This window comes from Plectropomus leopardus, chromosome 5 (assembly GCF_026936395.1).
Source record: "Plectropomus leopardus strain MGB_pleo_1.0 chromosome 5, ASM2693639v1, whole genome shotgun sequence".
In the NCBI taxonomy this organism is placed as follows: domain Eukaryota; kingdom Metazoa; phylum Chordata; class Actinopteri; order Perciformes; family Serranidae; genus Plectropomus; species Plectropomus leopardus.
The window spans coordinates 35,953,818-35,980,288 of NC_142180.1; the positions used below are offsets into that span (position 1 = coordinate 35,953,818).

Sequence of the window (26,471 nt, forward strand, 5' to 3'; positions counted from 1 at the left end):
AAAAGTTTTTACGTTCACACAAGGATGTATTTCTGGCAATACAAGAAAGCCATGTTTTGCAAAACTGCAATGAAAACATTTTTTTGACTTTTCTAGGTCACAAGTCGGTAAGACCTGGCTCCTTCGGGTGTGATGCAGCAGGAGCTACAAGAGGTGTTACTACAGCACATAACTCTTCAAATGTTGAGCGGATTATCTAAATGTTTTGAATCCACAATTCCTCTGTGAAATCGTGGACTATCACCTCTTAGAAATCTCTCATACATGGCTGCTCTCAAGTATAAGGGGCTTGTCTTTCAATCATAGCTCCATAACACGCCTACGTCGCCTTCGGTTGGAAATATGGTTGGTGTGGTGGCTGCAATAGAAATAAACCTCAAATGTTTTTAACATCCATCACCATGCTTCTTGAAATGTTATCGGAAAAGGAGAAGTCGTATAACATCACTCAGTGGAAACGCAGTCATCACACAATTGTCTTTTATCAGCATTTCGAAAATATCACACAGGTTTTGCACAAATCTGTTATGGAAACCGTCAGCTCTGTGCACAGAAATTTCAGGGTGCCACAGTCTGCCAACATTTTTCTCATGGGAAGAAAACAAATTGTATTCCTTCAAGTGTTTTCCACTCCACAGTGTTTGACCTGTTACGTGCATACTGGAGATGGATGAGGAAGGAGCAGTGATACTGCCATGTGTGGGAGAACCTGATGAAATATTGATGAGATGTTCAGAAACGTACAGACTTTTCAAATAATTTATTGCTGTGACTGTATATGTGACAATTCTATACGGCTGTATGTGAAAGTGACACTGTGTTCATAGCAACATGGTGAGTGTAGTAGGATGAGTGTAATATCATATAATAATATAAAAAAATATATAAAAATATCACATAAAAATATTTGCTATCTTTATGAAAAAAATAGGAAAAAAGTGAAGTAGCAGCAGCATGAAGTGAAGCTCTAGATGTTGAAAATGCTTTTATGTTTGGAATATTTCATTCACAAGCACAAAGGAAAAACATAAAATGATGATCAAATCAGCAATCGTCCACATGAAATGACTGCTATTTTAAGATTATTGCTGTCATTCCATTTCCTCACTGGCTTTTTATCTGTTACTTTTACCACTTTTTCAGTGATTTGAAAGTAAACTTTCTCAATTCAGATACTCATTTGCAAGAAAAATAATACCATCTTGATTTTAATTCATAATTTTAAATCTGCAGAGCTAAAGTTACAATCATTAAAGAGGACCTATTACGCTCTTTTACAGGTTCATACTTGTATTTAAGGTTTCTACTAGAATATTTTTACATGCTTTAATGATCAAAAAATCTACTGTCTGTGCTTGAACACCTGTATTGATCGTCTGTCTGAGACGCCCAGTTTTAACACCTGTCTCTTTAAGCCCCCTCCCAGGAAATCCAGTCTGTTCTGATTGGTCAGCGTTTTCAAGTCTTTCACCTTTCTTTACCATCATTGCAGCTGGCTGACTGAATGATTATGGCGACACAAAAGCATTCAAACAGTAAGAATCATGTTTCAGCAGGAATAAGGTCCGAAATTGGGGAAAAATTATAAACATCATCAATTAAGAATCCATTTCCCCCTGAAGTTAGCATGCAGCTACTTGTAGCAGTGTACCTGCAACTGCAGGGATGACTGAAACAGAGTATAGCTTAATTATCTTCCATTTAAAATCATTAACAAAGCTTCTAAACAGTAAAAATCATGTTCAAGCAGAAATATGACCCGAAATCAGTGAGAAATTATCAGCATCTGCAACCAAGATTACGTTACCCTGTTGTTAGCATGTAGCTCAACGTAGCAGGGTACTTGCAACCAGGGGAATGACTGAAACAGAGAATAGCTGCACTGTCTCCCATTTGAAATCCCCAATCAAATCTTCAGAATAACAGCAAACATGTTCCAGCAGAAATATGATCATTAATTGTGGAGAAATTAACAACGGCAACTAAGATGACATGTTTCTCCGCTATTAGCATGTAGCTACATGTAGCAGTGTATGCCTGGAGCAGCTGACCATATAAAGAAATCCGTCACGAGTAAACATCAGAGAAAAATGGTTGGAAACATATTATCCAGAACGGTCTGAAGCTGGAGGTTTTGCTAAAAGGGATTATTTACATACATGTTCCTCATTATTTGAAACTTAAAGCCATGTTTAACATGAACACTGGACATTGTAACATTATATGACAGAAAACAAAAAGGAGCTGTCAATGATCTGACCAGATGTCTACTTCAGGTCATGCTTTTTTTCCTTTGTTTGAATTGATTTTATATTATCTAGTTTTATTTTGTTGGTCAAATCCCCTCTCATTTTACATCTGTCAACTTCCTTCCTTTGTGTTTTCCTGCCACTTTTTATCATCTGCCCCATCGTGATTAGTTTCACCTGTGTGTCACTTCTCTCACTCCCCGATTAGCGTTTCCTGACCTACGCCTGCCCACTTCCTTTTGTCTTTGTTTTTATCTTTGGTTTCACTAGCAAGGACCACACCTCAATCGGAATTAATTTTAACAATTTATTGACCTGAATGTAGATTTGGTATAAACATTGATGTTGGATTATTGGAATGGATGGTTGAGTGCGGTGTGGGGAAGCTTTGGTGGGAATCCGCCGTGGCTCCCGGGCACGACAGATCCCCCAGGACCCTACGGACAGAAGGTGCAAAAGGAAGGAGATCAAGGGAGGGAGGGAGGGGTGCAGAATAACGAGAACGAAAGGGGGAGATCGGGTTAGGAGGATATTTAAGCCGGAAGAGGCGCGGTTGAGGTGCGGTAGAGGTGTGGTCCTGCTCCTGAAACTCTGCTATAAAGCTTCACTTGCAGTTTTGCTTTCTGAGGTTTCTCGCTCTGCTGATTGTTAGCAGACTCTAGGAAAAAGGCAGCAAATCTTCACTCAAAAGATGCAGATGAACTGAAGTATGGAAACACTCAGACTTCAGGACTAGTTAGGGACAACTAAAGCTAATCAGGAGGGCCATTAAAAACTGGCAGGAAGACACAAAGGACAGACAGTGATGTGCACCGGGAGGAAATGTGTGTTACAAAATAAGGGGCTGTTTACATGGCAATGGTTCTTGCATGAAAGGTTAAACTTTTGTTGCTGTTTGGCCTTTTGTTCACACAACAGCAGCATTTTGGGGGCCTGAAAATGCAAACTTTTGAAACCAGGCTCCAGAGTGTAATTTTTTGAAAATGTAACCCCTTCTGTCGCCATGTAAACTGGCGATATGCTGATTCTGTGAGAACAGTGGCGTCACGGTTGTACTTTGCACATGCACGTGGTGTTCTTCTACTCCAACTACTGGTCTGGCATGCATACTACAGCGTTTTTGGTTGTTTTTGCGGATCCCTGTACATGAAGATCATTCTTGCAATGTTATAATATGAACGTGATTATTATTTTTTTTTTTTAATTGCAAGGTAAAGATTTTTTTTGTTTGTAGTAGGGCCATTTTCGGCTAACCATGGCCTTAAACAGTAAAATACACAATAACCAAGAATGAAGGAGATCAGGGAAGATCATGACAAAAGCATCATAGGTCCCCTTTAAGATTTCAGCCCTGGTTGGTTTTGCGACAGCTGTGATAACAACAAATGCAATTCAATAACACAGTCCAAAAGTTCTCTTAGAAATGACCCACATATTAATCATCCGGGACAGCTAACGCTCTGAGTAGCTTCTTTGTCTGTCTTTTGGAGCACGCACCACAAAAATCATACAGTTAATCAAGTTACAATGTTTTCATTAAAAAAGAGACATCCAACACCAAAATACTGAACTCATGATCAAATATGTGCATGAAGCATGTTTATGCATCGTGTCTTACAATCACTTGTGCGCTGATTCTCAATTTTTATTCCTAAGCATAAAAATACAGTGAAAGGCTGATGTTAAAAATACAGGCCATGAATTGTATCAAAAGTGGTGCTTGATATAAAAAAAACATTTTAAAGGGTAAGTAGTGAAAAAGGCTGCATTGTAACCACTCCTGGCATGTTCCTACTAAAAGTGCATATTGTTGCCACTGACAGGCTCCGATTATTATTCTAGGGTCTACCTCTATAGGGATCTTTCTATAATGTTGTCAGACACAATCTGAGCCTGTCAGTGGCGAAAACAAACACTTTTAATGGAAGTAAATTGATGACGTAAATATCGTCCAAGTGGTTACACTGCAGCCTGTTTCACTCAATACTAAACCAATTAGAAAAATTATGGAAAAATAGGGTCCAGGTTTAAAAATACTGCAGTTACCCTTTAAGTGTTGTAACTTTAAAGTTTCTCAAATGCAACATTTTGCTCTTTTCTTAATTGCTCTAAATGGAATCAGATTTTGGGGATTGCTGAACCAACAAATTGAGCAATTTTAGAAAGCATTTCATAGACTTAGTAATGTGATTGTTTACTTGAAATAATAAGCAAGAGATTATCAGTAAGGTATTGAGTTGCAGTCCTACTTGAGAGTGCTTGTTGCAGTGTTTCATTCTACAGTTTGAGAATAGTGAGGCTGTGTTGGTTTCAATGGGAAACTGCTTATCTTGCTACCTTTGGTGTTAAAAACCTTGATTTTTTCACAGTATTTCTGGCAAAAATCACCTTTTTTTAAGCCAGAGAGAAAAGGCAGCCAATAACAACATGACATAAAGCAGAGAAGGACTGCTTAAGTTTTCCGTATTGATTCTGAAACATTTACATGGGAAAAAAATCACATTTTTAAAAGCAGACACAATTAGGTGATAGACTTTGCCCGTCAACAAATATTTAAAGCTCAGATATAAAGATACGCTAACCAGCCCAAAAAATGGAAACTAAAGAAACTTCATCCGGTATCCTGCACCAGAAATACGCCGCTCAGCACAATATGATAATGGACCTGGGAAATGACATTCACAGGTTCACTCCCATTCAAAGCCCTTTCTGTCCTTCACACAATGCAGTCCAATGTCACTTTCATTATGTTTGTTTTATGTCTCCTGTTCCTGCTCCATCTCCTCTTTTTTAAAGGGGGTGTCGGTATTTCCTGTGCCAATGTCCAGCACCTGCAGGTTGGACAAGTGCGCGAAAGAGCTCTCGTCTACAGAGTCCACAGACAGCCGGTTAAACCTAATGAGGAGAAAAAAATGAGAGGCATTTATGAGCATTTTTTTCCTGTCTTGACAGTTTATCAAACTATGTTTTTGATCACCATTAAAGATATGACATTTAACTTTTGCTCAATTTTATATATTTTGTTGAGTATTGTGCTTATGAGTCCATTATCTCAAATGTTTTAAACAACTTTCAAACCAAGAGGAAGCTATAATTTTAATCAAGATATTATACGGGCATATCATGCATTGCACATGTGTCATAAATTGTCTTTTATTCAGTGTAAAGCCACATTTTTACAATAAACTTTTGTTTTTTTTCCACTGAACAAAATTTTAAAAGCAACTCTTGTTTTTGCACAATTTCTTCACAGGTTTAAATTAAAGATCTAACACTTTTTAAATATATTTCTCTCAAATTTTGGTTGCAAATTCCTTTAAGTCTGTGTTAGTAAGCATTTCCTAAGATAATCTGTCCACCTGACAGGTGTGGCACATCAAGATGCTGATTAAACAGCATTACTGCACAGGTGTGCCTTGGTCTGGTTGCAATGAAAGGATCCTCTGAAATGTGTAGTTTGATCTTGGAAAAAACATTTCTAAGGATTTCACGACTGGTGATAAAGAAATGCTTTTTTTTTTTTTTTGGCCACAGACAACAAGCATGCAGATGAGCTTCTCGGAGATGTGAAGAAATTCTAATGCAAACCAGATGACAGTATTTGGATTGGATACCCATGACCCTAGACAAATCTTAAGGAAATGAGGTGTTAATCTTTGCTGCAGGTGGGACGAGGGTGCATCCACAAGTGAAGTGAAAGGAAGGAAGTTAAAATCAACTGATGGATTTTATCTAAAAGAAACCAAGATCTACAGATTGGTGAGTCAGTGTTTATTCATGTTGTGTTTTATTGTTGATAACTAAATGCAAGGCAGAAACATAGTTAGTTTCTGTGCCATAATTAATAAATATTCGGCTATTGTACAGTATGTGAATCCTCTGCATGCATGCATAAAGTGAAAGAAAAACTTTAGCTTTCAATGCCTACTGTGTTTCTGACCATACTGTATGTTACTGCAGGTATGCATATCTTTGTTAGTACCACAGTAAAAAAAATGTGTTTCCCTTCTGGATGGGGGAAGACGTATTGTATTAAAAATCATTTTATTACATTCAGACTGTGTACTGGTGTCAGAGCTGTTGCAAACCCTGCAGGAATGGGTGAAAACGGTAAAACACATTTTGCAGGGGGTGCAGTAATGGTCAGAAATGCAGCAGGAGCAGACAGGGGCCAGATTAGGTTAACGCGTAGGAGTCTTGACAATATTGCAGGTTTAGACTCTGGATGTGTGTAGTTAAACGTTGTCTGCGGTTGTGATGCTGGTTGGATGTACTGTCTAATTCACAGAAATGACATTGGAGACTTATGGAAGTAAAATTCCCATTTAGTAATGGGGAACAGCTCTGGTAGAAATTCCTGCCGTCAGCATGCACATATTGTGTCGTATGATTAAACTGCACATTTTTACCCTTTTAATAATCCGAAGGCACACATGTAGATATAATACAGTTTAATCAGCAACATGATATGCCACACCTGCCATCTTGGAAAGGAGAAGTGCTCACTGACACAGATTTTAACGAATTTGCAAAAAAATTTGAGAGAAATATATCTATCGTAAAAAAATGTGAGCAGTGGCAGCTCGGCTTCAGCCCCTGCTATGCCAAACAGCATTGTAAAAACAACAATTTTAATATGAAATTGCTTTATTCTGTAATTTCACAGTTTAAGTCTCCAGGAGCATTTGTTTTGTAGAGGAAGAGATCTCTGTATACAATTTGACTCCCGTTAAAAACCTCCTGAACATCTGGATCTTAAGTTATCAGAGATAAAAAGTGAGCACACATAAGCAGGAGCTGGGCACGCAGTGCCTCTGAGAAACGCCTAACAGCACTGAAGAAACATTGATTTTTTAATGTGAAGCTGCTTTATTCAGAGTTTTTACTGGTTTCAATTGCCGGGCCTATTTGTTCATTTTCATTTTCTCTGTTTGGAGAGAAGGAGAACTCTGCGGATAATTCGGCTCCTGGTAAAAACCTCCTGAAGTATAAACATTGAAGGAATTCTAATCATGAGCATCCTTTTCCAATAATGTCGTACATCGGAGACTTTAAAGGCAAAAATCCTGTCGTGCAGAAGAGATTGTGAACAGACAGCAGCTGACATTTACAGATCACATCTGTCAGGAGAAGCATCTGCTCCACTCAGTGTAGTGGACTCCATTTGTTGTGCATGTGCACATCACTGACCTGCACCCACTCTATTGTTCTGAGTGGATGAAACACACTCAGAGGTGTGTAACTCACTTAGCATGAGAGCATTTCCGAAACACCTGAATCACCTGAATTTGCTTTTATCTCTTAGTGAAAAAGCTTGCATATGTCGAACTTTAACAATACAAGAGCAATTAGTAATGAATCCACACATAAATCCTCCCTCCACTTCCCCCACGGACGCAAAGCATTCCATCGGCTTCTAAATTGGCTCCCAGCTGCGGGGGGGATTTTAGTGAAAACGAAAAAAGAAAAGAAACATGGCAGCAGCTGATATGAACAACATGAACAGCACAGCAGCCTGGAAGGGGTCAAGGCCAGTAAACAAGAGCCATAAAGCAGCCAGGTTGAGGTCAGACTGACAACCAAACAGAACAAAAGCCTTGAAAGCACCAGTCCGAAACCTTTTTACTCTGCTGTCTGACCGCGGCTTTCAGCTGCCGCGCCTGCGGCTATAAGCCTGCACTATGCGGAATAACCCTAACCCTAAGAGGAAAATTTGCTGAATGCATACAAGTTAGAGGAGATGGGGAGATTAGATACCACAGTGCAGTACTCTGCAAAATGAAGCCAGGCCAGACTGTCCAACACATAGGAAATTTAGTTGATTAGTGACAGACCAGGACAAAAGTTTATCTCAAGGTTCACTTCAAGGTAAAATCTTGTTCGCACTGTCATAGTCATAGACAGTCATATCAGGGACTGAGAGTAAGTTTTGACAGTTTATGATATGATGTGAGGAGTGAGGAGGGTTTTTAAAATGTCCTCTAAAACATGGGAAGAAGGCAATTAGCAACAAAAGAAGAAACTGCCCAAAAACTATGACAGACAATGACAGATAGCTGAAGTATATAAAATCATAAACTAAAAATCATGGTAACACGTGTGTCTCCAGCTGTGTGTGTGACATTTTAGTACTCCTGTTGAACTGTGAGCTTCTTGGAGCATTTTTTTTTTTTTTTTATGCTGCAAACGTGTCATCAAGTGAATGTTTTTTCGAGTTGGTGAAGATGTTTCCTCATTAGATTGTGTTGGATTTATATGCTCCATAGACATTTACCATCAATTTGTATTCATCTGCTGTGTTATAAAACAGTTTATGAGTAGTTTGACATTTTGGAAGACACGCTCACTTTCTTGGCAAGAGTAAGATATGAAGATTTATACCACTGCAAGAATTATGAAGCAATTTACAGCACTGTGCTGATTTAAGATGTCAAAGCACATGGCCCAAAAAACAGTCTGGCACAAAGCGCCCATAAAACCCCTCATAAATGTCAGCTTTCGTATGGATTAAACAAACAAAATATAAAGTGATCATTGGTGAGATTAGTTTCTGTATCCAATTCTTGAAAAGTGCAACACTACTTTCATATGTTCAACAAGCTTCTTTTAGAGATGGTGAGCTTTGCACACTGAATAATCTTTCTTCAGACTCTTTTACAACAACACATAATAATTCCCTAAATTCTCTCTGAGCTGACTGTAAATTTAATGTTTTAAGAAAGGGGGGGGAAGAACATTTGTGTATCCGACCACAGCTGTTCCTTTGAGACTCACAGAGCAGTTTAAACAAAAGCAACAATTTCCTCGCAGCCGTTCTTCGGTCACACTTGCATAATCATTTCCTGAGTCGAGATCAATCCAAATGGAAAAGAAAGTTATGTAAGAAGACACCCACCAGATTTCCACGAAGCCCTGGGGACGCTGCAGTGTCAGGTTAAGGCCTGTCCCCTCCTGCATGCAGCTACTTTGAAGTAAACTTGTGCAAATCATGGAGGAGTGCTGACAAGAGTTTAACACCCGTTTAGAAAGAAAAGGACTGATAATTAGCAGAAACATGAGTCGAGTATCTCTTTGTGTGTCTCTTACCGGAGGAAGATGCCTTTAATGTTTGGAGTGCCTTCAAACGCTGAAGCAGGGACTGTAGAGATGCGGTTACTCTGCAGGTAAAGGTACTCCAGAGTCTCGGGCAGGTCAGATGGGATGTGCGACAGCTGGTTGCCAGACAGGTCTAGCGTCTTAAATTACAAGATGCACAATGATTAATGAGTGTAATGACACCTTTTCAGTGATCTACGTGATAAGTCGTTATAAAATTAGAAGAAATATGTGTAGCTCATGCCTAATTTACACTGCATGGTTTGGCTCAACTTGACTCAAATCCCTTTTCTCTCTTTCGTTTTCCACTCCAGATAGTGTCCCCTCAGTGTAGGCGGGACTCTTACATGATCGCTGTGACATCATCTTTAGCGCATACTTGCTGAATCCTTTCATCAGCAACCAAACATCTGCATAGTAGTGCACAGCGTGGTTTTGCAGGCTGATATTTTTTTAAATCTGGGTCAAGTAAGTAAAATAATTGTGGTTGCTATTAACTGTAGCTTGAGTATTAAAAAATGTGGGTTTGGGCAGGCTCTCTCATGTCGCCCATGTGCCAATTTTCTCTGGCCAATCAGTGGTCTGCAGTGTTTTAACTCCATATTCTAGTTTAGACTCAGTTTGCCTGGAGCCACGACTGAGTTGGTACCAGAGAGAGTACCAGGTTATATCGTTAGACTGTAAAAATAATGGACTGTAAAAATAATTGAGCTCAGCATTTCAGCCATCACTGATTTTCGGGAGTCAAAAGTGACCATATTTGGACGAGCTAGGGATGGGTCTGACTCAGAGACTGTGGTGAAAGTTTTTAACATTTCTGCATAGAGGCTGCTGCTTCGTATTATCCACTAATTATTAATGGAAAACCAAAAAAAGTAACGAGTTGAGGTGGAATAGAGCTGCGCCGCACCATACAGTGGAAATATGGCATAATGTCCCTTTTCCATTGCAGGAACCCAACAAATCAAAACTTAAAGTGTAGCTGCTGTTACAGGTTCTGCTTTTGCTTCCACTGTTCTCCCTTTGCTTTGTACGAGTAATACAAACTTTTATGACACAGCAGAGCTGCTTGTGACTGACTGACTAACCGTACCTGTGCGTGCTCGTTGCTGAGATCATTCGGCATTTTAAACTCACTGTTGGCTCACCTCAACGTGACCTGACTCAGATGTTTAGGAATTCAGGACAGCAATCAGCCCTGACAAAAAATAAAAGGTAGCGAATCATTTATTTAAATGCAAATGGTAGTGCGTTGAACACCCTGTGTTACGCAAGCGCACTGCTTTTTAGTTCAGTGGAGTTTATTTCATTTTATTTCAAAGAGGCTTTAGTACCCTGGAAAACATACCAAAGCCTCACAAGAATCTTAGCATCTTTTAACATCTTAACAGTTGCAGCACTGTAGGGTTATTATAACTGTCTGGTTCAGTTTAGATAAACATTATGTCTTTTTTAAAATAATTTTTTACATATGAGTTGTTCCAATAACAATATCAGTATCATAAATGCCTCTGATACTACTTGAAATGCTGAATTGGGTATTGGCAAGCGTTTCTTGTGTTGCCATTTAACACAATAAAAGCTCAGGTAACAAGCTCAGTTCCTGCAGTGGAAAAAAACAAACAGAAGCACTAATTTCTGATCTGTTTCTTCGCCCCCCCACCACTCACTGTGAGTGCGCTGAGCTCCATCCAGGCTCCCTGGTAGACTGAATTCAGTTTCAGCTGGTTTTCACTCAGGATGAGCTTCCGTAGCTTCTCCATGCCCGTCAGCGCTCCGTCTGGTATGGTGTTCAGCTGGTTGTTCTTGAGCTCGAGCACCTGCAGGCTGCGAGGAAGACCCAGGGGGAACGAGTGAAGGCTGTTCCCTGACATATCCAGAGTTTCCAGCACACGCAGCTTCCTAAAGGCCTCGCGGTGCAGCTTGGAGCTGGTGAGTTTGTTGTAGCTGAGGTTGAGCTCAGTCAGAGTGTACAGCAGGGCCAGGTCGTTACGGCTAATTTCCGCTATGGAGTTGTGGAGCAGCATTAAGGTCTTGGCCCGCCTTGGTAAGCCTCTGGGAACTCGCTCCAGCAAGTTGTTGTACATGTGGAGCGTGTGCAGTTTCTTCAAGCCCTTGTGAAAATGATTGTTTTGTTATGCATAATGTCTAACTTTGTCAGATGATTACAGCAAAGGAATAAATCATTCAAGCTCTACAGCCTGTTTTTACACTTGAAAATACAATCTGAAATGTCCTTGTTTTACACAGCTCAGCTCTTCTGTAAAAGATCCAAAAGAATACGAAATGAAAAATGTACCTGGAAGGCAGCCGGGTGGATGGAACGTGAGCGGAGTTTGTTATTGTGGAGGAGCAGGTACTCCAGGTTTCGGACAGAAGTAAGAGCATCTCCGGGGATGCTGCGGATGTTGTTCTTCTCCAGGTGTAGCAGCACCAGATTGCGAGGCAGACCCTTGGGAACGACGCTCAGGTTGTTATTTGACAAGTCCAGACACTCCAGGCTGCTCAGCTGGCTGTCAGGAGAGAAGGAGAGACATCAAGTCACCTCTGTGTGCTTTTCTCTAACGCTGCAACATGTGAATTCAGAATCTTTGTCGAGTGTATACTCTTGTATACACTTGAAAACACATAAATCAAGGCGTCTTTTAAACTTGACAATGGCATTAACGTGTTAGAATACGCTGAAGGACACATTTTTCCTCCTACCTATAGTGCCATTTATCAGTCTAGCTTTTTTTGGTGTGAGTTTCAGAGTGTATGAGATATCGGCTGTAGAGATGTCTGCCAAAGCACCAAGAAATACATTTAAAAAACTCAACAGTAATCTTCTCAGGAATCATCACCCAATTACTAAAGAAAATCCACAGACCTTGTTGTGAGCAGTTTCATGTCTGAACTATTTCCTCTCTGATGGATGCATGCCCTTTGTTATTAATAGAAGTTTCTCACTGGTGCGTGAAGCCAAAAAGACTTGATTTCTGCAGTATGAAATTATGCAGATCTTCTGCATTGTGGGGCCCACAGAGCAAAGATCCCAATTCATCACACATTTGCTTTGGCAGTGTACTTCCACTTCTGCATATTACGCTCTATGTATCCTTCTGCTGTCAACGTCCCGCGATGGTGCTACCAACACCAGGATGTCAACAAAAGCATGTAGTTAGGATAAGGAAACAGAAGTGAGGTGGTTAGATTTAGGACAAAAACATCCTGGTTTGGCTCTACATTCAGATGGGAAGCGAACACCGGACTCCCACATGAAAATCTGGGGTTTGTCAGACCAATTGTCAATTTGTCAGGCTAACTGGAATCTGATTGAATAGAAGTCCGGATAGTTAAATAAGTATTTTCAAGGTTGTGATGCTCAAAATATGTATTCACAGGTTGACAGATGTCTTTTTCACTATGTTAGTGCATGGAGAAAAGTCTTTTTTAGGGCCAATGGCATCATGTGATGGATATGGACTCTGTAATTCCACATTTGGCTGCTATGTTATATTGACCTCAAAGACCAGCGCACTTCTTGGGGTGCAGGTTACAGCTCAGGCGAGGAGGACGACATTACTCTTCACATCTTTGTCCTAAAAACAAGCCTCTCTTATCCATGGGAAGATGTACGCTTTCTTCTGTGCGGTGATGCAGTTGGCGGGTGTAGTTCAATAGATAGAAAATAGTTCCTTTATGAAACTGTTAATGGCAAGAGCTGAGGATTATCTTGAGCCATGATTTCTGGACAAAGACGTTGCTGTTGAGTTTTTCAACTTCTTTTTTTTTTGGCACTTTAAGCACCACAAGCTGAGTGCCTTCTAGTTGCATTCTTTTGGAGAGAAAGCAGACGTCTCCACAGCCGATATTTCCAAAACGCTGCAACTAAAAACATGTTTTTCAGCATACATTTGGATGCCATTGCCAAGTTTACAGAGCAAGAGCATGCAACTCACACCAAATAAATCTAGACTGATGAACAGAAGTGCAGATGAGGGTAAAAAATCTGTTTTTGATTTCGGGGTGAACTGTCCCTTATAACCCCTGGCAAGTTTGTCCACCTGAAAGTCTCGTTGTCCATGCCCTCATTGCTGAGGAGGTTGTTCTGGAGATACAGCTCTCTGAGGTTTGACAAGTTGTCGAAGGCCCCCGCTGGGATTTTCTCCAGCTTGTTACTCTGCAATAACAAGCAAAATCCGTATGCTATGAACATTTACAATATTCATGAACAAAAAGAAACAACATGTAGATCATCCACCTAACGTCTGAATGCAAACAGACCTTCAGATGGAGACGGTAAAGGCTGGAGGGCAGGTTCTTTGGGACAACCCGCAGGAAGTTGCTGGACATGGTGAGGATCTCCAGGTTGTTAGAACCATTGAACATTTGATCGGGAAGACCTGCGTCGGTCAGCTTGTTGTTGTGGAGATACACAGACCTGGGGGCCATGATCGAGGGACATTACCGTGTGTAAATGGACATAAACGTGATAATGAGGTATAAATGTACACAAGCGCATGCATTCGTACTTCAGTTTCGGTTTCTGGCCAAACGTGTAGAGGAAGATCCTTGTGAGCTGATTTGCAGCAAAGTCAGCACTAACCAAAGAGGGTGGGAGGACCTTTGGTGCTGCGGTGAGCTGCAAACACAACAGAAGAAGCAGGACAGGACACCGTCATAAAAGATTGATGTGGGAAGGATATGACTTTTCAGCAGCAAAACAACAAACAAAATAGAAGCAGATTGTGCAGGTGAGATACAGAAAACCCCCCACCTCTTATAAGAGGCTTATAAGAGAATCTCACCTCACCATAAATTAAAAAAGCAAATAAAGAATCCTGGAATATTAAAAATAAGAACAAGTAGACATAGGATGAATAAAGTATAATAAGAATGCCTACATGAAATAGCAGAAAACATCAAATATATAAGACAAGTGACCTCAGTAATGAACGTCTCTCAAAGGCAAAGAGGGAAGTACAGTGAGTGTACTTCGAGTGCTGTACTGCTGTACACTCTGTACAGCGAGTTCACACTTTGTGCCTTTCCCCATTGCTGGCTTTTTTCTAGCAATCAGGCTTCCCCTAAATTTAATTTGTAGGTACGTCAGCAGCAGGGCTGTGTAGATGGCAATGTCAAACAGCCGTTTGTTTAATTAGTCAGTCAGGTAGGGCTGGATAATACGGCCTAAAAACAAAATCTCAGGCAAGCTAGAAATGACCATGAAATCACTCAAAACAAGTTTTGCTTTGATTTTAGCAATCACATGTCCAGATGAGGCGGGGCAGCTGGTAGCACATGCATGGGGTAAATAGTTTTCACAAGTGGATAACCCTGCAGGCTTTTCCTCCGTATATATGGGCACCGTATCTTTAGTGATATGCAGCATTAATGCATCACTAACAGCTTTGCAGCAGGTTACTTTCCTGTCAGACGGGACACAATGAGAAAATGACTCCACTAATGTCGACTGCTTTTTACCAGGTGTTTGTGGGCTGACACGGTCTTGTGCATCTTGGAGTGAGACACATGTTTCCCACTCGGCTGCATGCCTCTGTTTGACATGCTGAAATAAATCGGTTGTGCTGCGGTCTCTAGTTGCAACAGCCTTTGCTGTTTTCAAAGCCAGACTCCGCTGACAGTGAAAAAACAGTAATTTTACCTCACTGAACACAGGAGCTGCTGCTCCACCACTGCCTCGATCAGACGGTGTATTTCTGGTAAAGTTGTTCGATCAGATAGATTGTTTAATAACTTTTTTTGGAAAAGGGAGTCCGGCTTCTTTCTTAGTATCTCTTCACAAAGGGCTGTCTGTAAGAGAAGCACTCAGCGAACAACTGGAGAAACGAGACTTATACCACAGGAGTTGTGCTGGAGTTTGTAATCAGATGTTTTGATGTATCTTTTCTGTTGTTAAATGTGGGCCCCTCTGACATCAGTTCATCAAGAATATTTTTCATCTTTGTATTCTCCGTTCAACATGGAAGCATGCCTTAAAAATCAGAGTTTTCCTCTGGACTTCAGCGTAACACAGAATGAGTAACTGATGTATAAATGGTCATTTGGAGGCTGAAGTATCCCTTTAACCAAGTAGTTTTTGCTGTAATAATGTTCGTATGCACTGTTGTGATGGGCAAACATTTTTAAAGACAAAAACAAACTATCTATTTTGTGCTTTAGGCATGAGAACTTTTTTGCTTCAAAGCAGAGCTGCTGTATAATCGTGTATCTTAATATAAGTAAGGTTTTCTTCACTTTAGCCAATACTACCAGAACGTGCGCTACATCGTACAAAATAGCAAATCCGAGAAGCACTGGCGAGATTAGATGTTCATTTAGAGCTCTCTCCTTTATAACATGGTTTATGGATTAAAGCAGCATGGGTGTCTTTGAGGCTTAGTGAGCACTTAAAAATCCCCTATTCTTCCTGCATCCCGTTTGCCTATTCATCCCTGTGAAGGCACAAGCAAATCTGTCCATCCTTTCTCTCCCGCTCTGTGTCCAAAAGGGTCAATAACATTTTAGCTCTCACCAGCTGGCACAGCCATACTGGAAGTGATTACAAGCATAAGCTCGCATAGAGTGTACGAGAGGAGGCTGCCACCTCTCTCTGCCAGCTGGCACTGTGTTAGTGTATCAGGACAGAATGGAGTGAAATCATTGTGAGATGGATACAGTTGCAGATTTGAGGTCAGCATTGAGAATAAACAAGTCTGTTGTGTGACTCACCATGTTATTTGCCAAATATAAATAAGCCAGCTCTTCAAGCATCTCAAAACCTTCATCTTCAAGACCTGCGAAGAGGAAAACATGCTCAATAAGGAATCAATTTACCTCCAATCACTAACAAATAAGGACACGCTGTGAAATTCATCATGGTACATTTAAAGAATACACTCAAGGATTTCAAAATAACTGCACTGATGTTGATCTTGAGCTGTGGATGAACAAATTACTGAGCAATATTACACTGTTCCTCCTGACTCAATATAATGTAACGGATACCACAAGCTTATTAGGCATGCCACACTTCCTGTGCAGAGGTGGGAATTACAGATCACTTTACTAATTTAGAGAAAAAAGCACATACAGTACTGTGCAATAGTCTAAGGTCAACGTAAACTTGGCTATTTCATCAAAGTTATAATGATCGTACGTATTAATTTCTCAGAAGTCTCTTTAATAAAATACAACCAGAACATACAGTAAATATGTATACAGTATTAAAGACGCAAATATTTCAGAATAAAACAATTAAAACAGGCTAAAGTTGCAATAATTTAGCATGACTTTTCTTTTCACTTAGCATGTCTTGATCTTGATCTCTCTTGGGCAGCCAAATGAGATTTACAATACCAATCTTCTGGTGTATTTACACAACATCTCTGACAATCCAAGCGGTGTTAGGGAAGACTTTTAATGTAAAACTGCTTTATTCAGTCTTTCTTCTGGTTTAAATCACCTGGTACATTTGTTTTGAAGAGAACCAGATCTCTGCAGGTATTTCATCTCCCAGTTAAAATCTCCTGAACAATGAAAGCTGGAGGAAAACTAACCAGGAAAACTTCCAAAATGTTCTCATCCCAGCTCATCACATGTTGCAGTTTTGTCAGTGGCCCTCTGTGTCTACATATCATGAGTTAGGTATCTTTCTGCGTCTGTTGTTTAACCTCCAGGAAGCCGCTACCATGATGTCAACAAATGCACATGGTGGGACGAAGCGGCACGTGTTTGTGTTTGGGCAACAACAGCATAATTAAGCAACAGCATGGACAGTTCGGTGTAGGGCGACAAAGTCACTCATGGTAAGGATAAGGGCAAGCAGACACACGGTACCTTACACACGGTTGTTACTGGCAGTGTTTCAACCCGATGTCATCTTAACGTGTTTCTTGCTCATGTGACAGATTTCGTGTGGCTACGTTCTCAAGTGATGCTGCCTGTGAGCGTGGCAGGTGCCGTCCAGCTGCCCAATGTGGTAAAATAACACACTGACTGGTTCTGTCTGGCCGCGTTATCACCAGTCAACGGGAAAGATGCCTCTTGGCGTCGCACACTGAAAGAGTGGTGCTATTTGACAAGTTTGCCACTAAATCCCTCTGAATTTTACACACTGGACATATAAAAGAGAACTGCCAATACTCATGTTGAGGATAGCTGTGCTTTGTCAGTGTTTGGCAGGTCAGAAGACATAATTAAACATTAGAAAACCTATGACATCAGCACCCATAATCACACAAATGATTTGCAGCCAGAGACCGGCTGTTAAAGACCAACGCAGCAGACATCTGCCCTCTTGTTCCCACTTTGCTTTCTTTGTTTGTCTTAAAGTAAATGTCAAGCCCCATTTGTAGGTCCAAAGCATCCAAAACTCATCAAATGGCAAAACACACGTCAAACCTCTTTTTAACAGTTTTTTTCCCTCCTTTATAGCTGAACATCAGCTGGTCATTATCATTCTGGCAAACAGTGCTGGCAAGACGATCCGATAGTTTGGTGGATTTTTGTCTTCCTGGCCAGCTGTGACCAGTGCAGTCTTGTGTTTCCTATGCCTCCCTACTTTTGTTTACCTGAATCATTATGCATTAAGCATTCTGTCTTAATAGTAAATATTGCAGACCAACATGAGGTCAAAGTCCTTCAATGGAAAATAAAAAATGTGAAATAACTCCATATGTTGAGATTGTATCAGACTATAGTGTATGTTTAAAGAGGAAATGACTAGATGTGTTTTACAGCTAGCTATAAAACATCTTCTTCAGCCTGTTTTTCCCATCTGGCTTAAATATACCATGTGGTGTTAGACTCACATACATGCCCTGTAGATTCATGTTTTGGACAATGCTTTCTTCTTCACTCAAGCCTTATGAGGTAGGAGAAGAGTGAGTCTGAGGCATGTCAAACTGGTCCACAGGGGGGCCGGTGTGGCTGCAGGTTTTGTTTCCAACCAAGTAGCAGCACACCAGACCTGACTCATTTAATCAACTGATCTCCGTCTTCAGACAGTTGATTGGTCAAACTGTGTGCTCTTGGTTGGTTGGCACAAAAACCTGCAGCCACACCGGCCCCCCTGTGGACCAGTTTGACATGCCTGGTTTAGGCACTATGTTCACCAAAACTTTTTTCCAGCGGAAATTGTGCATTGCTCCTCAGCTTGAAGTACTTGTAAGCACTTTGGAGGAACAGTGTCTTTTTATGTTTTTGCTTCTGACTTTGGTTGCTGTGGTACCAAATATCCTCAGAAATAAAAATGTTGGCGAAATTGTTGTTCATGTTCAGCATCAGTACATGTAAGATGTGACAGTAAGTCTTTGTGTTATTTGTCCCGCCCCTCCTTCACTCTGATTGGATGATTTGGTAAGAAGTGACAACGAAGAGCACAGCATTTCACCCAAAACACCCAAAAGTGAACATTTTTCCAATCCCGGTGGTGAGAATTAAAAAGACGTGCTCAATGCAGATTAAACGTTCAGGTCATAGTCATGAGGCGGGTGTTTGGTGCTCCCTTTACAACTAATTTCGAAAATACACAGGCCTCAGGAAAAATGTTCTCATGGACCCAACCCTTAGTTTTATAGTCCGTTCCTAATCAGAATTCTTCAAATATCGCCTTTTATAGCTGAAGATACCCTTGCCAAAAGCCACCTTTCAAATCTGCATGATACGCAGCTGGACAGAAATGTTCGTGGTGTTGTAATATGCTGTCTCACAGCTGGACGGTACATGTGGACATTCAGCGTCAGGTTGAAACGCTGCAGGTAACAACGCAGTACAAGATGATAATATAGGCATCCCTAATAAAACGAAGCAACAAAGTGGGTCCCCAAACTTTTATGCAGCAGTCAGGTGTTTGCTTCCTGAATGTGATGGGGGTTTTTCTACACTTTACCACGCGCCCTCTTCCCCTAAATCTAACCATCCGTGCCAGCATGTGCTTTTGTTGACGTCCCAGCACTGGTTGCCATGTGTTGTTGTTGTCTAAACATAACAACATGCAGCATAATCCCGCCATGTGCTTGTGTTGACATCCCAGTAGCAGCATCCTGGAACGTAATATGTAGACGCAGAAGTCCACTGCAAAACAAATGTTTGTCTATTGAGGATGGCAGCGTGTTGTAAAAATAAAAGGCTCATTCTAAGGTAACAAAATCACAACGATTCTTATTTTCAGGTGATTATTCACAAAAGGAAAGATACTTATTATACCAAATTCAATTTCTGCTAATATATCCCCCTAAATCTTGCACACTTGACCTTAAAACATTTGCTGAATGACAGCCATTTTCTAGAAAAATTATCACAAACACAAAACGACCCTGACAACATGTCTGTAATCTGAACTCCTCCCTCCGTGTACACACTGTTGCGGCTTGGTTTTCAGACAGTTTCACAGTTTTTACCGTCTGTGGTGAGCCAGTTGTTCTGAAGGTTGAGAGTCTCCAGCTGATGCAGATGGGAAATGTGCTCCACTGTTATCTCCTCGATTTTGTTGTTCTAGCATCAGGGGACAAAATGCAGACTATGAATACAAAAGCAGATAAGAGTTTGCTCTATTTCTCAAGCAGAATTTTAAATATAAATGTGTATTATTGTGAGCGCAGTTGTGTGAGAGACCTGCAGAGAGAGCTGTCGAGTCCTCTCCGACAGCCCGGCGGGGAACCCTGTGAGGTCGACACCTGCGCAGTCCACCGCCCCCTCTGCCGTACAGCTGCACTCCGGCGGACATTCAAAAGGCTCCGATTTCGTCACCGCTGTTGCGATGTTGGTCTCCTTCAGTGGCTCTTCTTCCTCCTCTTCCTCTGGTCCGAGAGGGGCCTGGCAACGCACCAACACCCAGGCCAAGAGCAGCACGCTCAGGGCCTGCAGGAAGGAATGCTTGGGAAAGGCCATGTCCACCGCTGACAATCCTGTTGCACAAACACATGGAGAGTGGAGATAAAAACATCAGGAGTATTTTGTTTTGGAAACAGAACCTTGTTAAAGCTAAAGTCTGCAGGTTGTTTTTATGCCTCTGCGCACAATAGCTGTGACTGGGGGCGTTATGTTTTCGGTTATCCGTCCATCCGTCCAGCTCATTATTGCGGTGAGCTGCACCTCAGCGCTGCATGCTGTGTTTTCAGCATATCCGTCCACAGTGACCTTGATCTTTGATCTCTTGACCTACGAACACCAAAATCTAGTGACGTCATCCTTGAGTCCTAGTGAACATTTGTGTGTTCAGGTTTCCTGTTGTAAAAAATGTAAACATTGTAATGTTGTTATGTTGGGTCAAACTGACCCATTTTAACATTTGAAAATCTCTGGAAAATATTTAAAAGATATTTTTTATCTGAAACTTCGTCCACTGGACTTAATTAAATGACTTTGAAAATGAAAATGGTTTAAATCACAGGTGTACTGATCGGGTCAAATTGACACAACAGTGTAACTTTGTTTCTTTACAAATGTTTTCAAAAAAGAAAATGTTTAAATATGTAAAACCAAATGAAAATTTCAGTTTTCATTTTTAAAAAAAGTTCAAACATGTAGGTAAAAAAAAAATGATGTGTGAGATGTGAATAACACCACTGCACTTAATACTGACAGAATTGTTATTAATTGTGTTAGTAACGAGGCACAGACAGTGTTTATTCTGATTTTTTTGTCTTTGGAACAATTAACGTAAACCTGGTCACTCAGTAATATTCTTGCTGTAAACACAAATAAACACAACAGGAGAGTTAAAAACTTAAATACAGTTTTAAGATGTAAATTTGAATTTAAAGGGTCAATATGACACCTAACAGAAGCAATGTGTTGTTTAAATTAATCAACGTGCAGAAACTACTTCAAAAATGTTGAAAAAAAAGAATATGTTGAAACAAATGTGGTGATTGTCTGTTTTTTAGTTTTTAGCATATATTGTTTAGTGGGTGCTCAGCATTGCATCTAAAAAGATTAAAAACACATTTTTCATTTAATGTTGACCTTGAATGTTTTATCTCTAATGAATTGTAATTTCCCACCTTGTTCTGAATGTCAGCTTCATTTTTGGTTGAAGGAGGCGGACCTCAAAAATACTTGTTTGTTTCATCAGTTGCTTTTAATTTTAACAGTTAAATCAAATCAACATATGTCCTCACTGGGGGCCATGCGAAATTGCTGGGTAGCAAAGCACTTTTCATACATTTCCAAACATTTTCCAACATAACAAGGCACTCTAAGGAATAATCACATCATTGGTAACCATGTCATTATCTGTATCACAATTGTCAGATTGAAAATATGTGTTGAGAAAGTGGTCTGCAAACCTGTAATGCTGTTGAAATAAAGAGACTGATGAAACAAACAACATTGTGTTCGGTCCTCCTTTTTCAAACAGATAAAAGTTTCAAGGCCAGCAGCACCGGCAAACATTTGATGGAGTTGTTGAAGGTGTTTCTTCATCTGTTGCCAGCTACATATTCCAGAAACTGTCACTGTTAAATTGCTGTACGTGCACGCAGATTTCTTTGCCAATTTAGCTCCATCATTTCACCTCTGGTGGGCTCCGCACACGTCAGAGCCACAGAAGACATTCTGCGGCTCCCTCTGACTCACAGATGGATTTTGACATGGGAAATCTGCGCAGTGCACCATTAAAGTACCCAAAGTATACAGCTTTCTGCCTTCAAGCTGGGTTTGTTTTCCCGTCCTCCAGTCTGTCATTTATAATCATTCAGCCTGAAAGCAATAACAATACGCTCAGCTCTGAGAAATTATCTTTCTGCTGCTCACAAAGTGTCTCTTGTCTCCGGCTTGCTGCTGGTGCTTTGAACCTAAGTTGAATTTTCAGTCGTCACCAGCGAGCTGGGAGGAAAAATTGGGATTTTGAGGAGCTATAACAAAAGCAGGAAGAGTGTTTTCAAGTTTGTCAGTTGCAGCACTTCAGCTACACAGCTGGTATGGACTTGAGTTAACGCCTCTAAATAACATCTGACTAACTTAGTTTAACTGTAAACTAACCGTAGTTAAACGAAACCAAAGTTACAGAGCATTGCACTTCCTTGAATAGCCACTTAAGACCGCCTCTAAAAGAGTCCTCTCTATAAACATGTAATCAGTCTGGTTCAAACACAGTTTTGATTTCCAATTTCAACATTCATGGCAACTGTACAGGGAGTGAATTTTTATATAAGTTACCCATTTACATTAATGCTTAAATTTACGCATGATAAAGGGCATGACGGGCTGTCTTTGCAACACATTCTCATCACATGGTGCCACTCTGACAGTGACTTGTTACGACGTTTTAGGTATCTCTCTGCGTCAGCTGCTTCCACTCTGGGATGCCGTTACTGTGATGTCAACAAATGCACATGGTGGGATGAAGCAGCATGTTCATTATGTTTACAAAACAGCCCATGGCAGCTAACGCCGGACCGTCACAATGGTTTGGATTATACAACAAAGTCACAAAGCTGTCTATGTTTAGGCAAAATAGGCCTAGATGGTGAGATGTAGAAAAGAAAAAACCCCACACACTCATCTAAATGGGAAATGAACTCCGGACTCCCACCAAAAATCAGTTGTTTGTGGGTACCATCCATCTTCCCACCCACCTGCCCACCATATAAGCACACTTGTATTCCTTATATTGCATAGTTACTGGCAGTGTTATTATTTGACGCGGTCCTTCAGCACGTCATGGTTCTGTCCAGCCACGTTCTCAAGTGACGTTGCCCGTGTGCATTGCATGTGGATCCAGCTGGTGCTGTCAGACTGTCCACCAGTGCATAATCAAAAGGCCACAGTCGAAACGCATTCTCATCTGACGCTGTCCAGCCGCATCCTGGTTGAATGTGGGGGAAGCTTTTGGCGTCAAGCTCGTATACGGAAACACTGACAGAGTGACACTATTTGACAAGTTCGGAGTGAGAATGAGCTGGTCTTTAAGACTTCACCTCAGTGTTTTTGTCAGATCTGCCCCTCATAGCTCAGCTCTCTCGTCCAAATATAGTCACCTCTGGCTCCAAAAAAAAAAACATGACGACGGCCTAAATGCCAAACTCAAAGCTTCAGAAATCGGAGTCTACAATGCAGTAAGTGGCATTATGGCAGATACGTTTATGTGCCTGATGGAAACACGTCAGTTTCTGAAAAACTCCCATTTATCTCAAACGCTTTTTACATTTGCATGAGGTGGTATTTCAGGCGATTCTAAAAGGCCATGTTTTGCAAAACTGCAATGGAAACACTTTTTTGGCCTTTCTAGATCACATGATGCTATGACTGTGTGCTTGTCAGTAGGAACTGGCTCCCTCATGATGCAGCAGGAGCTACAAGAGCCTTTATTGCATCACATAACTCTGAGAAAGTTGAGCGGATCATCTGGAAGTTTTGAATCCACAATTTCTCTGTGAGATCATTGATCACATATCATCACTCAGTGGAAACGCAGTCATCTCGCAATTGTGTTTTATCGACATTACAAAAATATCACTTAAGTTGCACAAATTTGTGATGAAAACGTGCCTAGTGCTGCTCTCCCGTCAGCAATGTGTCCTGTCACTGACTGTTTTATCTGTAATAGACTCATTTAAGTTTCTTATTATTTTGTCTTTGTTTTCAGTTTTGTCAGTTTATTATGACGAGAATTGTGTTTTCTGGGTTTGGGAGTTCTCCCCTCCTTTCCCTCATGTGCCTGTCTGCACACCTGCTCTGCAACAGCCTTGTTAGTCCTTATTCTCCTTCTTCTCTGCTCCACAGTTTTTACAGGCTAGTTGGCCCTCTGCTTGTCCTCTTCCTGCCTAATCACCTTATTCTCCTCACCTGCGCCTCTCTGCCCTTCACCTGAGCCTCGTCACCTCGTCAGATCAGTTTGTATTTAAGTCCTAGTTTTTCAGTTTAGTCTCGGTTTGATCCTTGAACTGTAGTTCTGCTTTTTTTTGCTTAAACTCTGTATAAACATTGATTTATTTGAGTTTTTTTTATTGCCTGCACTCTCCTGTGTTAGATTCCACCTGCTCCACCACATGACACACTCACACACTCTTAGGAGAAAGAGCAGCAGAGCACCAAGTGCAGTGAAAGTGAAACCAAATCGTTTGTTATTACATATAGAAAAAGGGAAATTGCTGCAAACCCGACCCGGGGGAATGTTAAGAATTTACAGTCCATGATAAAGGCTCTAAGTGTAGGATGAGGTGTTTGTGGAGTTTGACCAAGACAAAAATTTAAGATATTTCACCTCTTTTTTTCAGTCCTTCTCCAGAAGAGGGACAACTAGATCCTGCCTCGTGGCTGCATGCCTCCTTGCACTTACAGTTGACATCCATGTCTGCAAAAACATGGAAAATGTGTGAGAAGCATCCACGTCTGTAAAAACACGGATGCTTCTCACATATTTTCCACACTGCAGCACAGCAGATCTCTACATTCAGTGCAGCGCAGGTCTTGAGTTATGGCCACAGACATGTTTTGTGAGGTAACACAGACCTCGACCTCTAACCACCAAATTTTACCCAATTCATTGATGAGTCCATGTGGATGTTTTTGCAAGATTTGAAAAAAAATCCCTCAAGGTGTTTTTAAGATACTGAAATCACAACAATGAGGCGGATGCAAGGTTGCAGTGACCTTGACCTTTAACCACAAAAAATCTAATCAGTTCACTGCTGAGTCCAAGTGGACTTTTGTGCCAAATTTTACAAAATTCCCTGCAGGTGTTCTTGAGATATCACGTTCAAAAGCATGAGACTGTTGCAAAGGTCACAGTGACCTTGAGCTTTAACCACCAAAATCTGATCACTTCATTGTTGTGTTTAAGTGGTTGAGGTTGCACCAAATCTGAAAAAGAATTCTTTCAGGTTGAAATATCATTTTGACAAGAAAGAGACAGACAAGGTCACAGTGACCTTGACCTTTTATCATCGAGTCCAAGTGGAGTCAAATTTGAGGAAATTTCCTCAAAGTGTTTTCAAGACATCCTGTCCACGGGAATGGGATGGAAAGATGTTGGGATGCATGTATGTGCAATTAGACAACCTGAAAACATAAGGCCACAGCTATTGCCAACACAGAGGCATAAAAGGTATCATGATGTCTTAAAAATCTATTTTACTGACGGAGGTTTTGCATCATTTACGCACCGGGTCGACAACAAAAGACAGCTGCTTCTCTGTCCCCTCTCTGTGCCGTGTGTGAAGCTTCACCAGCTGAAGGGGCTGAATTGAAAAGAGAATAACACATCACCCAGGACAGCTCACTATGTTCGCTCTCCAGTCATTTCACACACAAGTGTTCACAAATAAAATGAGCAATTTAAAGCAAATCTCCAGGAATAGATGAACTAGAAGTATATGAATCTAACTTTTAGCAGTTGTCAGACAAGCACAAGGTCAGCGGTGTTTATGTAAGTCTGGTGTTTTGGCAAAGACTGGGAAAAAAAAAACAACCTTTTAATCGTCTCCGCCAATGTTGATAGGAATATTCCAAGAGGGCACTCAAGGCAAACGTCTAAAAGCCATCCATCACAAGAGCCTTTTCTGCTCGCTGCACCGCAACAACCACCAGTGGGATTGTGGTGAACACACACAGAAAATGTACAGAGCGGCATGCATACACCCACAGCAAGAGAAAAATAAAAGCCTGTGCACTTTACCGCACTTATTGTACAAAGTGGACCATGGCTGGAGCTAAAACAGCATCCAGGGGTCAAAGAGGACTTTAAAGCCTTCAGTTAGTCAACAGTTCTCTCATGTTACCTCATAAAGTCCTGAAGTGAGAATAGTCTTTATTAGCAGAGCCTTTTTAAAAGTCATCATCTCATTTTCACGCTCTGTCTCAGCTGAGCAGAGGTGGTGAAGTGGCTTTAATGCGCTGTTAAGGAGTCTGAATTGTCTGAAAGCCACATGCCGTATTGCCATGCATCGATGAATGACACTAACATAACATAACAGCCACCAATAAAGCATGCAGCAGCGAAAGTCTGCAAAAAGCAACGCTCTGGTCTTCTACTTTACCCCGTCCGACCAACGTTTTCTGAAAGCCTGACGTCCAGTCCAAACACACGCTGTCCCATAGCAGGCGCACAGTCACACAGCCACTCCAGATACCCTCCAGATGTGAGCGAGAGAGAGTGGGAGTGGGAGAGGGAAAGTTAAGAGAAAGGCGAGAGTGAAA

At 41.0% G+C, this 26,471-nt stretch overlaps 1 protein-coding gene across 2 annotated transcripts; it reads right to left on the reverse strand.

Moving 5' to 3' along the window:
- Positions 1-463: 463 nt before the first annotated feature.
- On the reverse strand, positions 464-26,471 carry podn (podocan). Of its 2 annotated transcripts, XM_088078119.1 has the most exons (13): positions 26,312-26,466; positions 25,745-25,841; positions 25,439-25,513; positions 19,944-20,236; positions 19,730-19,823; positions 16,059-16,123; positions 13,859-13,968; positions 13,611-13,767; positions 13,391-13,506; positions 11,644-11,857; positions 11,015-11,458; positions 9,336-9,484; positions 464-5,144 (listed from the first exon to the last, which is right to left on the reverse strand). In XM_088078119.1, the coding sequence occupies exons 4-13, from the start codon at positions 20,217-20,219 to the stop codon at positions 5,006-5,008; spliced, it is 1,764 nt and encodes a 587-aa protein (XP_087934245.1). In that variant the 5' UTR covers positions 20,220-20,236; positions 25,439-25,513; positions 25,745-25,841; positions 26,312-26,466; the 3' UTR covers positions 464-5,005. The 2 variants fall into 2 exon arrangements, with proteins under 2 accessions (XP_087934245.1, XP_042340025.2); XM_042484091.2 differs by lacking the exon at positions 25,745-25,841 and having other exon boundaries at positions 26,312-26,471.